General features: G+C 43.1%; 1 protein-coding gene across 4 annotated transcripts in view; it reads right to left on the reverse strand.

Annotated features, from left to right (window-relative positions):
- Positions 1 to 13,306, reverse strand: part of FNIP2 (folliculin interacting protein 2) — a 144,906-nt gene that overhangs the window by 38,360 nt on the left and 93,240 nt on the right. For 3 of the 4 annotated variants that reach the window (XM_036762772.1, XM_036762771.1, XM_036762770.1), the window contains 4 exons: positions 13,023 to 13,169; positions 12,707 to 12,876; positions 3,472 to 4,807; positions 2,862 to 3,018 (listed from right to left, as the gene is read on the reverse strand). In XM_036762772.1, the coding sequence (XP_036618667.1) occupies positions 2,862 to 3,018; positions 3,472 to 4,807; positions 12,707 to 12,876; positions 13,023 to 13,169 (1,810 nt within the window). Of the gene's footprint in view, positions 1 to 2,861; positions 3,019 to 3,471; positions 4,808 to 12,706; positions 12,877 to 13,022; positions 13,170 to 13,306 lie in introns of those variants that run through there. The other variant, XM_036762774.1, reaches the window with a different exon arrangement.

The raw sequence follows: 13,306 nt of genomic DNA on the forward strand, positions 1-13,306 counted from the left end.
TGAGGCTATTCCAACTTAATCTACTTAAATAAGCTACTGATGCAAAAAAAAAAAGGGAAATGGATAAAAGAACAAATGTCAACATCCTTTATCACTACTGTCTATGGAAATTTAAGCACTGAAAATCAATTACTATACTAAGGGAAACCAAAGGAACTTAATAACCACCTCAGCTGGGAAACACTTTGTCTTTCTGTAAAATGGCAAGGGAAAGAGTGATTTAGATATAAATTCTTTGTAAAATCTTACAATGAGGGAAGATTATGAGCAGTAACAGTAAAGAAGCAATAGAGGGAAAACTAAATTTACAGAAAACTTGGAGACTCCATTAAGCCATATCCTAATCGTTAGGTCACTTAAGGCTGAAACTGGAAGGAGGTCAACAAAGGAGGGAAAAACCGACTAACAAAATAGCAGTAACTACCTACTCATAGGCCCAACTTTACTGTCTCCACAAAATCTTTCCTGAGAATACTCTTTCTGTATCCCCAGCACTTAGCAGGGCCTGGCCATAGGAGGTGCTTTACAAATGTTGATTAATTGATAATACTCTGAATACACATCAAGGACATCTTTGAGGAAGGTATCAGTCGATTTTCATAAACTATATCTTCCAGGAAACCACATGTTTACAGTCACACAAGTGAATGAAAACTGCAAGGAATACAAGAATTCACTGTGCTTGTTTGACAAAAGAAAAAACGAAAAACATTTGATTTCTTAGCATAAGACACAAAAGGCTTTCCTCCAATCAGATATAAGAGGGAGTATATCCAGCAGTGAGATCACAGCACCATCCAAGTACAGAGAAAACTGACTGGTGATGAGAGGCACTGGAAGCAATTAGCAAGCCTGGACAATACTTCAAGCCAGAGGGTGGCGAGAGATGTAGCAGCACCCTGGACAAGACCTGAGTGACTGGATGTAGAGGGTGAAGGATCAATCAATCCATCAGTCAACACCGATTAAATGCCTACTATGTGCCAGGCACTGAGGGAAAGAAAAAGAGGCAAAAGACGATTCCTTACAATTGAATGGAGGAGACAATAGGCAAACAAATACACACACACACACCGAGCTATACAGAGGATAAATAGGAAATGATTAACAGAGGGAAAGCATAGGAATTAAGAGGGGTTGGGGAAGGTTTCCTATAGAAGGTGGGATTTTAGTTGGGACTTAAAGGAAGCCAGAGAGGTCAGTAATCAGAGTGGAGGAAGCAGAGCATTCCATGCATGGGGGACAGCCAGAGAGAATGCTCAGAGCCAAGAGATGAAGGGTTTCGTTCATGGAACAGCATCCCGTGTCCCTGGATGGAAGAGTGCTTGTCAGAAAGTGAGGTGTAAGGAGACTGGAAAAGTAGGAGACTAGGTTAGCTTTGAATGCCAAACAGAACATTTTGTATTGAGGCAACAGGAAGCCACTGGAGTTTACTCTGTGTGTGTGTGTGTGTGTGTGTGTATGTGTGTGTGTGTGTGTGTGTGAAGTGTGATTAGACTTTCATTTTAGGAAAATCACTTTAGCAGTTAGATGGGATGGGAGAGACAGCAGGCTATTACAATAATCAAGGTGTGAGGAGATAAGGGTTTGCACCAGGGTGTGGCAGTGTCAGAAGTGGGAAGGGGATGTATTCAAGAGACATCACAAAGGTAAAATCAACAGGCCTTGGCAATAGCTTGGATATGGGGGAAGAAATAAGATCAAACACAAAATTTGTAGTTTCCTACATTAGACTGTGAGCTTCTTCTGGGCAGGGATTGTCTGTTGCCTTTGTATCTTCAGCACAGAACCTAACACACAGTAGGCATTTAATAAATGACGGCTAAGAGGGAAAAGTCAAGTATGAGTCAATTATTAGAAACATGAACAAATGGTGGTGCATTAAAACATGAAGAAAAATTTGGGGGGGGTTATAGTTCCCATTTCATCAGCATGAGGAACTTCCAGTGTGAAAACTCCCTTTCCTAAAGTAGATTAGCACTTCTTTGGCAGCTTTAGTCTTAGAGTAGCCTAGGGCCCTGAGAGGTTAAATGACTAATTGGTGGTTACAGAGGCAGTATTTGTCAGGGGCAGGATTTGAACTCAGGTCAGGTCCTCCTGACTCTTATGAATGAGTTTTATTATACTACCTCTACAAAGGAGCAACCAGAGAGCTTCCCTTTCCCTCTCCCTCCCTTCACAGTCCCTGATACTGGACTTCGCAAGAACTGAATAAACCCTGATCTGCCTCACTTGATCTCTTCACCCAAACTGAGGTCAGGGATGGGATCAGGTCTACTACTGCTACATTCCATTTCATAGAAAAACCCTTTTGTGGTTTGTCTGTGTCTGCTACATAGTCTTCCTGATGGAGTTACCAAAAGCTAGGAGCAGCATCTACTAACACCTTGTGTCCTTTTCCCCTCTCTCCAAAGGGGAGGCACTTGGCATTTATTCTGTGAAAATAGAAGAGAAAGATAAATTCTAATTTTCTTAATTCAGTGAAGACTTCCCCCATTGCATTAGACACGACACGTTTCTGATGCAAAATATCTATTTTTTTGCACATTCTCAACAGCAGCTCAATTGAAAACAGACCCATCAGATTCACACCGTTCCTTGCTCAGTTCCTCTAGTATTACAGAGGGAAAAAAAAGTACTTATCAGCTGCCACATGGCAATTTTCCAACAAATATTCTTATTCTTTATACAGTCATTCTAGTGTAGTCAAAGGCAAGTTAATGATAAATCAGTTAAAATAAATTAGTTAAAAAAAAACAACCCACAAGGACTAAGACAAAAATCAAACCTTATGCAACTCCCCATGACTCCACAGAATGACCACCATCAGAGGTGAGAGGTGCTGAGATGGAATCACTTACGTGCACTGCATGGACTAGGTCTGCTAACAGGCACTGCTTCAATTTCTCATCATTGCTGGTCCCATGGAGCACCAGATCAGGCATATACATGGGGCAGTAACCCCCTAAAAGGGAACGACCAAAGTTCTTTACATTTTGGTTGCTGATGATCTGAGACCTACAACAGATGTTTAACAAATTAAAAAAAAATACACCTCCATTCTTTTCCTACACATTAGAAAATAAGCAACCACAAAACTGGATACATTAAACTCCTTTACTTGAGGCTGCTTATTTTGTTGATCCCCTGGGTGTTTAATAAAAACAGCATTCATATAGTGCTTTACATATTTATCTAGTTTGATCCTCAGAACAATCCTGGGAAGCAGGTGTTATTATTATCGGGAGGTTCGAGTCCTCCCTCTGATACATCCTGGCTGAGTAGCCCTCAGAAAATCCCTTACCCAACTCTCAGTGCCCCAGGCAATCCTCAGTTCTAGGAGGCACCAATTGGCATCGGTAAAAGGAAGTTCCCCATACAAGCTAAAACACTGTTCTGCCTTTAAAACAAAAAAACACCAAAAATGAAATTCCCTTCCCTTACCAATATTTTTTTTCCCTTTTTCTTTACCTTGGCAAAGGCAGCTCTACTTCTTCATTCCTGTCACTGCTGGAGCCTAGATTTTCTGGAGCTGAAGTACACACTTCATCATCACTGTCGCCGAGGGCACTGTCTGAGCTTTCATTCCTTGGAATGTCTCCTCCCATCCTGAAGGCAGTTTTCCCATCAGCATCCCCACAGGGGACATCTGCAGCTACCATGAGGCCAGAGTCCTGCTGCATACACCTGTTCTCAACAGGTTCTAATGACTGTCCCTTCACTGTCTTCAAGCACAAACCTCTACTTTCCTCCAGAGTTCTTTGCCTTCCAGTTCCTGCTCCCTTGTCCAAAGGTGCCAAGGGTTGCTCAGCAGCATCTATGACATCAATTCTTATGTCACTACCCTTGACAAGACACTGGCCTGACAGGCCTTCGTGCTCGTCAGAAGACAGGATGTGGGAATAGCAAACACTTCTCCGAATGCCAGGCCTGAAAGGGACCTGAGGAATCTGCTGGTCCTGAGCTAGTTCGGCAGTCTCACAGGCCTGACCCAAGAGACTCCTTGCTAACTCAGGAGGATTCCTGAAGGCCTTCAGCTTCTCCTCCATGTCCCTTGCTCGGCTTTCCAAATCTGACTCTGGAGAAACTGAGCTACCAATCTGGAAAGTGACTTTCTCTAAAGGAGGACTTTCCTGGGAACGTCTGTCTGGGCAAGGCCAGCCCAACAACCTGTCTGGGGGCTTCTTGTCCATCTCCATTCTCAGCACCTCACTGGGAGCCTGCTGTTCGGTCTTCAGCCCCACTGCCCAAGCTTCAGATCTGGCCAGCCTTTCAAGGCTAGGGGGTCTTGGAGGGTCATCCTCAGTGGCTCCCTCCTTACTTTCTTCTACCACATGCAATGGTCCCTGATTCTCCCAGGAGGCATCCGATGTTGTTTCATCCAAGGAGGCCATGCCACAGGCCTCAAAGTCCTGCTCATTCCTTCCTGATCCTTTGCTTCCTTCTGTAGTGACTCTAGCGAAGAGGTCTGTTGTGCCCAGACCTTCTGGGTTGTCTGCTTTTTTCTCACCAGTCTGTGAGGGCAGCCCAGGGGGTACCAGTGCAGGCTCATTCCTCACAGTCACTACCACATATTCAGAATCCTCCACTTCTCCTTTCTCCAGGGCTGTTGTCATCTTGCTACCATTCAGCACTTCTTCTCCTTCCCAGAGCTTTCCACCCCAGGTCAGGTGGTTCTCCTGTAGCTCAGAGCACCGGAGGAAATAGGTCAGGACATAAAGGATCCGCTGGACCAAATCCTTATGCTTCCCAATGATCACAGTCCGAGTCAGTCTCACTGGAGAGCCTATGGCCCCATACAAGTCACCTATAGAGACAAAAACAATTATTCTTAAGTGATTGTTTATACATGGTTAATAGATCAGACTTTAGAAAATAAAGACATATCACCTACACCAAAAAGAGGCAATTAGGTTTTTGTTTTTATTGTTGCTGAGTCATTTTTCAGTCATGTCCTTCATGACCCCATTTGGGATTTTCTTGACAGAGATACCACAGTTGTTTGCCATTTCCTTCTCCAGCTCATTTTACAGATGAAAAAACTGAGACAAACAGGGTTAGGTGACTTAGCCAGGGTCACACAGCTAGTAAGTGTCTGAAGCCACATTTGAACTCAGGAAGCTAAGTCTTCTTGACTCCAGGCCTAGCACTCTATATATACTCTCTACATATATTACCTGAACTGCGATTTCATGGGTGTAGAGAGATTTCTCTACCAAGGTCTACCAGGATTTGTTCTGCAACTTAAGAGTCTTAGTGAAATGCCAGGGGCACTGAGAGGTTATTTTCCCTGGGTTAGTCACAGCCATGAGTCAGAGGCAGGGCTTGAACCTAGGTCTCTCCAACTCCAAGGCCAACTCTATCCAGTGCCTCTCCTGAAAACACTATTTATTCTATTTTAATTTTTACACAGAAACTGGTGGAGTAATGGATAGAACACTGGGCATAGAATCAGGAGGTCCATCTTCTGACCTGAGGTATCACCTTAGACAAGTCACTTAACCTTCAGGTGCCTCAAACAATTCTCTAGGACTCATCTCCAAGGTCAAGGACTAGATGTGATCTTCGCTGGAAGAAAGAACTCCCACCCCAGTTCTCCCTGCTGATGACATCTCAGATCCTTCACATCAGCTTGTGTTTTTACTTCTAGGCTCTCACAAAACAAAACCAAGCCCAGCAGGTTCCTCCTGACTGGAAAGGCTGCAGACTGGTGGAACAAGGTAACATACAAGCCTGTATGCTCAGGGCCACCCCACACACAATGTTCTTGTTTTCCTTCTTTTACATCTTCCCTAAATCTGTCCATTAACAGCCTACCACCAAGATATGACAGAGGCCAATACTCTACCTGAGAAACCAGGACACTGAGCTCCTTGGCTGAGTTCTAAGGTCATGGGCAGGGGGTGGAGGTAGAAGCAAATTTGGGGGCTCCTCAGCAGGAATGATTTGGCTTAAACCAGCGCTCGTTATGTAATGGATAGCTTACACCCACCTCAGCATGTAGGTACCAACAAATCAAGAGGCAGATAAACCATAGACTCTGAGTTAAAATCCTTTTCCTGCCACTAACTACCTGTGTGACCTTGGGTGAGTCAGTCTCCTCAAATGAATAATGAGACTAGATGGTCTGACTAGATGGCCTCTTAAGTTCAGATTTCTGCTTCTCACCCTATGATCCCTATACAAAGTATGTTATTCCAGCAGAATGTACGCTCTCTGGCAGCAAGGACTGTCTCCCTTTTGAACTGATATTCTGACTGCCATGGAGGAGGCACTCAGAGGCTTGCTGACTGATTAACTAACACAAGGGAAGCCACACTTAGCTGGGAGGGAAGTTGCTACTTGTCTCACTTTCTCCCTCCATTCAAAGAAATCCTGCTGGAGCACTGAAGCAGTGCTGTGGCATTGTATCCTGTCCCACTCAAGAACCAGTGAATACTCACAATGCTGGTGAAAGAAAATATCAAGCTGAGAGTGGAAGAAGAGGGGCTTTGAAGAGGTTTATACTAATTTTTCATAAAACATTAATTTGTTCAGTCATGTTCGACTCCTCATGACCCTGGATGGGGTTTTCTTGGCAAAGATACTGGAGTGGTCTGCCATTTTCTTCTCCAGTGCATTAAGGCAAACAGAGGTTAAGTGACTTGCGCAGGGTCACACAGCTAGTGTCAGGTCTTCCCAACTCCAGGCACAGTGCCCCTTTCCACTGAGCCATGCAGCTGCCTTTTAAATGTTAATACATTTAGATAATTACCAGAGTTACTACAACAGATACAGACCTAGAAGGAACAATCAATCCAATGAAAAGGTGTGCTGAAGATGCTGAAAAGGGGGAGGTGGGATGGAGAGAATAGAGCAGCAGTTCTCAGGATCCCTCTATACGCTTAAAAATTACTGAGGTCCCCAAAGAGCTTTTGCTTATGTGGCTTTCATTTATAGATATTTGTCATATTATAAATTTAACACATCCAAGTATTGAGAACCACTGGCCTAGAGGACAGAGAAACATAAGCAGAATGAAAAAAGGACACAGAGAAAATAAGGTCTGTCTGAGAAAAATGTATGTGTAAACACTGAAAGATAGAGAATGCATATTGGGAAGAACTAACTCCAGGGGAAGACCTGAAGGAGAAGTTACGAGTTAACACTTTCTGATAATCGATTTAATTCAGCACACTTTTTTAAAAGCACCTGCTATGAGGCAGCTGGTGATACAGCAGATGAACACTGGACATGGAGACAGGAAGACCTGAGTTCAAATGTGGCCTCGGGCACTTACTAGCTGTGTGACCCTGGGCAAGTCACTTGACCTCTGTTTGTCTCAGTTTCCTCACCCATCCAATGAAGATAATGATGGCACCAACTTTGCAGGGACTACTTAAATGCTTATTCCCTTCCCCCTCTATGTGCAAGGCAGCATGGGATAGCACATAAAGGGTCAATTTGGGCATCAGGAAGACATGGTTTGTGTCCCATCCATACCAGTTGTGACCCCTGCCGCCCACCTGAGAAAGTCATTTAACTTCTCAGTGCTGCAAGAGACTCTTTGAGATTCTAAGTTATAAAGGAATGGCTTTTTTGTATCTGTGGAAGGAGTTTTCACACTGGGAGATCCTCATCCTGATAAAAACAATAGGTCCAGAGCCTACCTGGCCTCTAAAAATGGTGTACAAGTCATTATGCTAGGTGCTGGGGTCACAAAGGCACAGGAAATACCAGGCGATTTGAGATGGGACATACCGTTAAGAAATGGGGATAGTCAGTGAAGGCTGAACCTTAAAGGAAGATAGGATTGTGAAAGGAAATAGGGAGGCAGGAACACACTTCCTAAGATCATGTAAATACAGAGGTAAGAGATAAAATGTCAAGTTCAGAGAACTTGATAAGTCTGATAGATAATGATAGATAAGTCTCATAGAGAATAATGTGAAATAAAGCTGGAAAGGTAGGACTAGAACACACACTAGGATGAGGAACCAGTGTTTTATCCTCCAGGCAATAGGGAATCAGGGAAGGTTTTTGAGCAAGGGAGTGACTGGGTCAGGTCTGTTCTTTAGGAAGATGGTTTTGGCAACTAAGTGGAGAATGGATTGAAGAGGGTAGGGATGGCAGCATTGAGAGCAAAGGGAGCTACTGGAGCAGATGAGGCCAGAGCCTGAACAAAGGATGTGGGATGGACCATGAGTGGAGGGAAGGGCTACAAGAGAGCTGACAAGACGCAGCCCTGACTAAACACAGAGTGTGCATGGCAGCAAAGAGAGAAGGATGGTGGCAAGATCAGGAAGCTGAGTGACTGGGAGGACAGAAATTTGGAGGAGAGATGAGGTTCAGGGAGAAAGACAAGTTGCATTTTGGAGCTCGTGGGCTTGACTTAAGTTATGTCTCTTTATGGGAAAATATCCCCTACTTTAAGATCAGTGCTATTCACAATAGTTCAAGAGCTGGAATAGAAGGACACAGAAGAATTCCACCTAGTAAAAGGCCTCACTGAGGGTTAAAAGTCCTCTCTTATCTTTTGATTTTAAGGACTACAGAAATGACTGCCTCAGGAAACCACCCAGTAACCCAAAGGAATAACTCAGCTTTGTCTTCCAACAGTAAGACAAGTGATATTTTTGTTTAAGAAAACTCTCCTAGGAGACAAATTATTGTTGGCACTACCCTCTGATTATTTTTGCTGGCTGCAGCAGGAGATCACGGCCTTTCAGGAACTCATGTGACATTTTCATTAATTCAGTCTCACTGTCAGACTATGAGGGAGACCCGGTACAGGATAATGGAGGAGGAATGGCTATATAGTTCACGCCGATGCCAGTGTCCACAAGCTCTGTCTGGGTCCTCATGGTGGTGCAGTACAGCGGCCAAGAAAGCCAGCACCAGCTTATATGTCTGATGGAATCAGAGGGTGCAGAACAGAGGAGGGAAGAGTCCTGTTGTTCTCTGGTCAGACCCCACCTGGAAGGCTGTGTTGAGTTTGGGGCACCATGTTGTAGATAGGGCACTGCTGAGCTCACACAAATTCAGAGGCAGCCTGGGGTGGGGAGGTAATTTGCTGATGGAACAAGGAAATGTCCAACCTACAGAAGAATCAGTGAGGGAACATGATCTCCAGACCCTGAGCCTGGAACTTCAACTGGATTAGAAGCAGTAAGGTCATAAAGAATGGATGTGCTAGGTGGACAGGGGCCACCGAGTTCAAACTATTCCAGAAAAATAATTCCCACCACAACATATCTAATAGTGGTCATTCAAATCCTGACTGAAGACTGCCAATGAGGTAGAAGCCAAGGCAGCCCTGGCTTTTGGAAAACTAATTGCAGGCAAGTTTTTCCTATTATCCAACCTACATTTGCTTCTTTGCAGGTTCCAACTACTGCTCTTGGTTGCAGAGACACTCTGGGCACAAAAAAATCTAAATACACCTTCCATAGGATGTCTTTTCAAATGCTTGAAAACAGCTAAGCAGCTATCTTGTTTCTGTCCTCCCACCCGAACTTTCCCAGACTCAGCATGCCCAATTCCTTCAACAGATTCAAAGTCTGTCTTTCATCATCCTGGTTGCCCTCCTCTGGACCATCTCCAGTTTACTGATGTCTTACTGAAATGTAGCACTGAGAAGCGAAGACACACACAATAGATAAGAGTCTGACCAGAGCAGAATACAGAAGAGCTGTTAACTCCTTTTTCCTGGAAAGTAAGTTCCTCAAAGCGGCTCAAAGTCTCATTAGGAAACTAGTTCTTTAAAAATAAGGCAATACTGGACCCCAAATATGAAGGCATGCTAAAGGAATCCTTCCCTTTTCAAACTACTTTTTAAAAAATCCAAAATGATCTCAAGATATATTTTCTACATTCTGATGCAAAGTATAAGTAAGCAGGACCAAGAAAACAATATGCTCACTGGTTACCACAATGTCAACAGAAGCATAATTATAATGATCAATATTGGTCCTGAAGAAATGAGAAAATTCATCTCCCTCCCCTGTAGAGGTAGGGGGTAATAGATAGAATAGAATATCATAGATTTAGCTGGGCTGCTTTTCCCCCAACTCTCCTTTTCATTCTTAGTCGCAAGGGTTGGTTGGTTGGATAAGGAAGCAGGAAGGGATATATTTGGAAATGTAGCTGATGTTAAAAGATATCAATTAATTAGATTTTAAATGATTTATTATATGCTGTAAATATAAATAACTGAATTTGTATTATATATCCAATTTAAAATCAATTGTTACACATGTAAATATAAATATGTGTTATATCTAATTTAAAATATATTTTATTGATCTTTTGTTGGATTTATTTATATTTGTTATTTAATAGATAATTTAAAAGCTTATAGCTCTTTTGTTTAACATCAAATTTGTTTTTAAACGTATCCCTTCTCTATCTAGAGATGGGGGTGGAAAGGGGGTAGTGAATTCATTCCTTTATTCGAGAACATAACCCCAAAAAGTTGTATGGCTAAAGAGGCCTGACCTTTTTCGTGAAAGGGAATTACTTCTTACTTCCCAAAAGTCTGAAGATCAATCTGGAGAGTGCTGGAGCTGATAATCAATTCTCAGAATAAGTAGTGTGACAAGTAAAGAGTGTTGACAATACGCTTCTTAACAGGAAAGTCCTTGAAAAGAGTGGAAAACTCTGCCATGGCTGATGTCATTCCCCTCCCCAATGGGAATTCTGAGAGAGCTGGAGAAAGGGTCATGGTTTTCCTCTATAAAAGAGGCAGAACAGTATTTACCTGCAGGGGCTGAAGACAGGGACCGGACCTATGATTTCACCAGCATAAGGCACTCCTGAGTGAGGACACTCCTACACCAAAACTGAACAGCACATTCTCTACAATTTATAGGGGAGACCCAGCTCCAAAGTCAGAAGAACTCTTTACCCATTATTTCATGTTCTCCCTAGGAACTTCAGTTAGCTGAAAACAAAAGTCATGGCAATCAGAGAAAGCCAGTGAAACTGCCCTAGTATGCTTTGTCTCAGACTCTCCTTTGCCCTCAGGTACCGTCTGTGGGTCTCATCCTTTGTAGAACATAAGCTCCTCAAGGGCAAGGGACTAGACTCAAAAAAAATCTTGGTATCCCTACTGCCTACCACATTACCTTTCCTGAAGAGGGGTCAATTTAATCAGTCAAAACAATCACATATGCTCATCATCTAAAATGCTTTCTGCAACACAGTCACAAACACCCCCAAACCCCACTCTTCTTCTAGACCACGCCCTAATCCTCTCCTAGCACTACACCTCTGGAGACAACCGGGGTACCCAGCTGGGACTCTGCCACAGAAAATACAGCATATAAGCAATTGATGATGATGGAAGCAGAGAGCATTTATATAGTGCCTACTACATGCCAGGTACTGTATGTATCAAGTGCTTTATAATTATTATCTCATTTGATCCACAAAGTCCACCTAAGAGGTATTTTCCCTATTTTACAGATAAGGAAACTGAGGAAAACAGAGGTTAAGTGACTCGCCCAGCGTCACACAGCTAGTGCCTGAAGCCGGATTAGTGCACTCAGATCTTCCCAAACCCAGGCCCAGCACTCTATCCATTGCACCATCTATCCATTCTCATAGCATTAAGATTTTAACCTCATGAATAGAGACTTTGCCTAGTACCTAAAAAATGCTAACTTTAAAAAAAATCCATTTTACAAATGAAATTCATGCTGCTTAAATTCAGCTGCTTTTAGATTAGAGATTCATTCAAGAGCCTATAGAATGCAATACCACATTTCCTCCAACTCTTATAAACTGAACGGCCCCCTTTATCCTCCTTCAGAGTTTACCATTCCAACAAGGATTCACTATTCTCCTCAAGGATGCCTGCCTATGTTCAGCTGAGTGAGCTAACAACCCAAGGCTGCTACACACTAATCCCCCAACCCCATTCCCCTCATTCCACCACACACAGAGAGAAGGGGAGAGGGGCTCATTTCTCCCAAACCTGTATAAAAGAGCAGAGCATAAACATACACACAGATTTGTATCTCTTTTTCCCCAATAAGGGGAGGCATAACAAGGTAAAGCAGCAGTTCTCAAAATGTGGTCTGGGGACCCTTGGGAGTTTCTGAGACCCTTTATAATAATACTGAGACATTTAAGTTTCTAATACGGTAACTATCAATTGTTATAATCAACATTAACAAAAGCTCTTCTGGAGTATCCATGATGATTTTTTTTTTTTAGACATAAAGGGGTCCTGAAAACAAAAAGCTTAAAAACCACTGAAGTAGAGTATTCCTTATTTTCAGGGAAGCAGAAGAGGATAAAGAATAGAGGAATAGACAAACTCAAAAATACTGGGGTGTTCATAGGATAAAAGAAGACGATATATAGAGAGCACTTTACAAATCTTAGTGTGCTATGTAAAAAGTGCTGATTAGGATTTTGGGGGGGGAGGGTACAGGGAATTTGTACTTGTGATTTTATTGGTTTAGGATGGAGACCTCATCCATAAATCAGCAAGTCCTTCTTTTGGAGTGTCTTATCCTAGACAGTTGTCCAGGACACTGAGAGGTCAAGTGACTTGCCCATAGTCACAAAGCCATATGTGTCAGAGGCAGGATTCCTGTTTCCCATCTTGTCCTCCATCTACTACATCATGCTGCTTTGCAGAATATTCATCCAGATTTGCACATTTTAAGAGGTTCTGCCAACCCTACATACTCTCTAGAGACCAGAATCAGCTACTAACCCAGCTGTGCCCAGAGAGGGTTGTAGGGGTGTGTTTTGGCCAGCATGTTCACTGATTGTGAAGTGCGCTTCTCAGAAAAGGCTTTGATTGGAGGATGATCAACAGGCATCACAGTTGGCACCCATGCAAGGTGGTAAGTTAATACTGCAGTCAGCAATGCAGCAAAAAACCTAGAGGGGAAACAAAAGGACAACCAGGAAGATCAATACCAGGCCAGGATACCACAGCAGGAACAAACACAAGTGCCCAAGTGCATGCTTTTATACCAAGGGATTGGCATGCTTTGGAACCTAAGACTGAGAAGGGGGAAGCATACTGATTTTTGTTGATCTGTTCGATCAGAAGCGTAAACTCCTTGAGAAAGCGCTGGCACAGCTGGGTTTTTTCCAATGTGCTGGACATCATGGTAAGCCACACGGGTTCAGTGATCCTTGGAACAGAGTATAAGTTCCAGATAGTCCCTCTGCAGAAGAGAAGGGGAAGACAGACGAAAAATATGATACAGACTGCTCTGGTTAATTTTGGTAAATAACATCTGGTGAGTGAACTGCCCTGAAGAGTCATTTAAAAACATGCATTTAGCTTTACAATGTCCCCCGA

This window comes from Trichosurus vulpecula, chromosome 6 (assembly GCF_011100635.1).
Source record: "Trichosurus vulpecula isolate mTriVul1 chromosome 6, mTriVul1.pri, whole genome shotgun sequence".
Classification (NCBI taxonomy): domain Eukaryota; kingdom Metazoa; phylum Chordata; class Mammalia; order Diprotodontia; family Phalangeridae; genus Trichosurus; species Trichosurus vulpecula.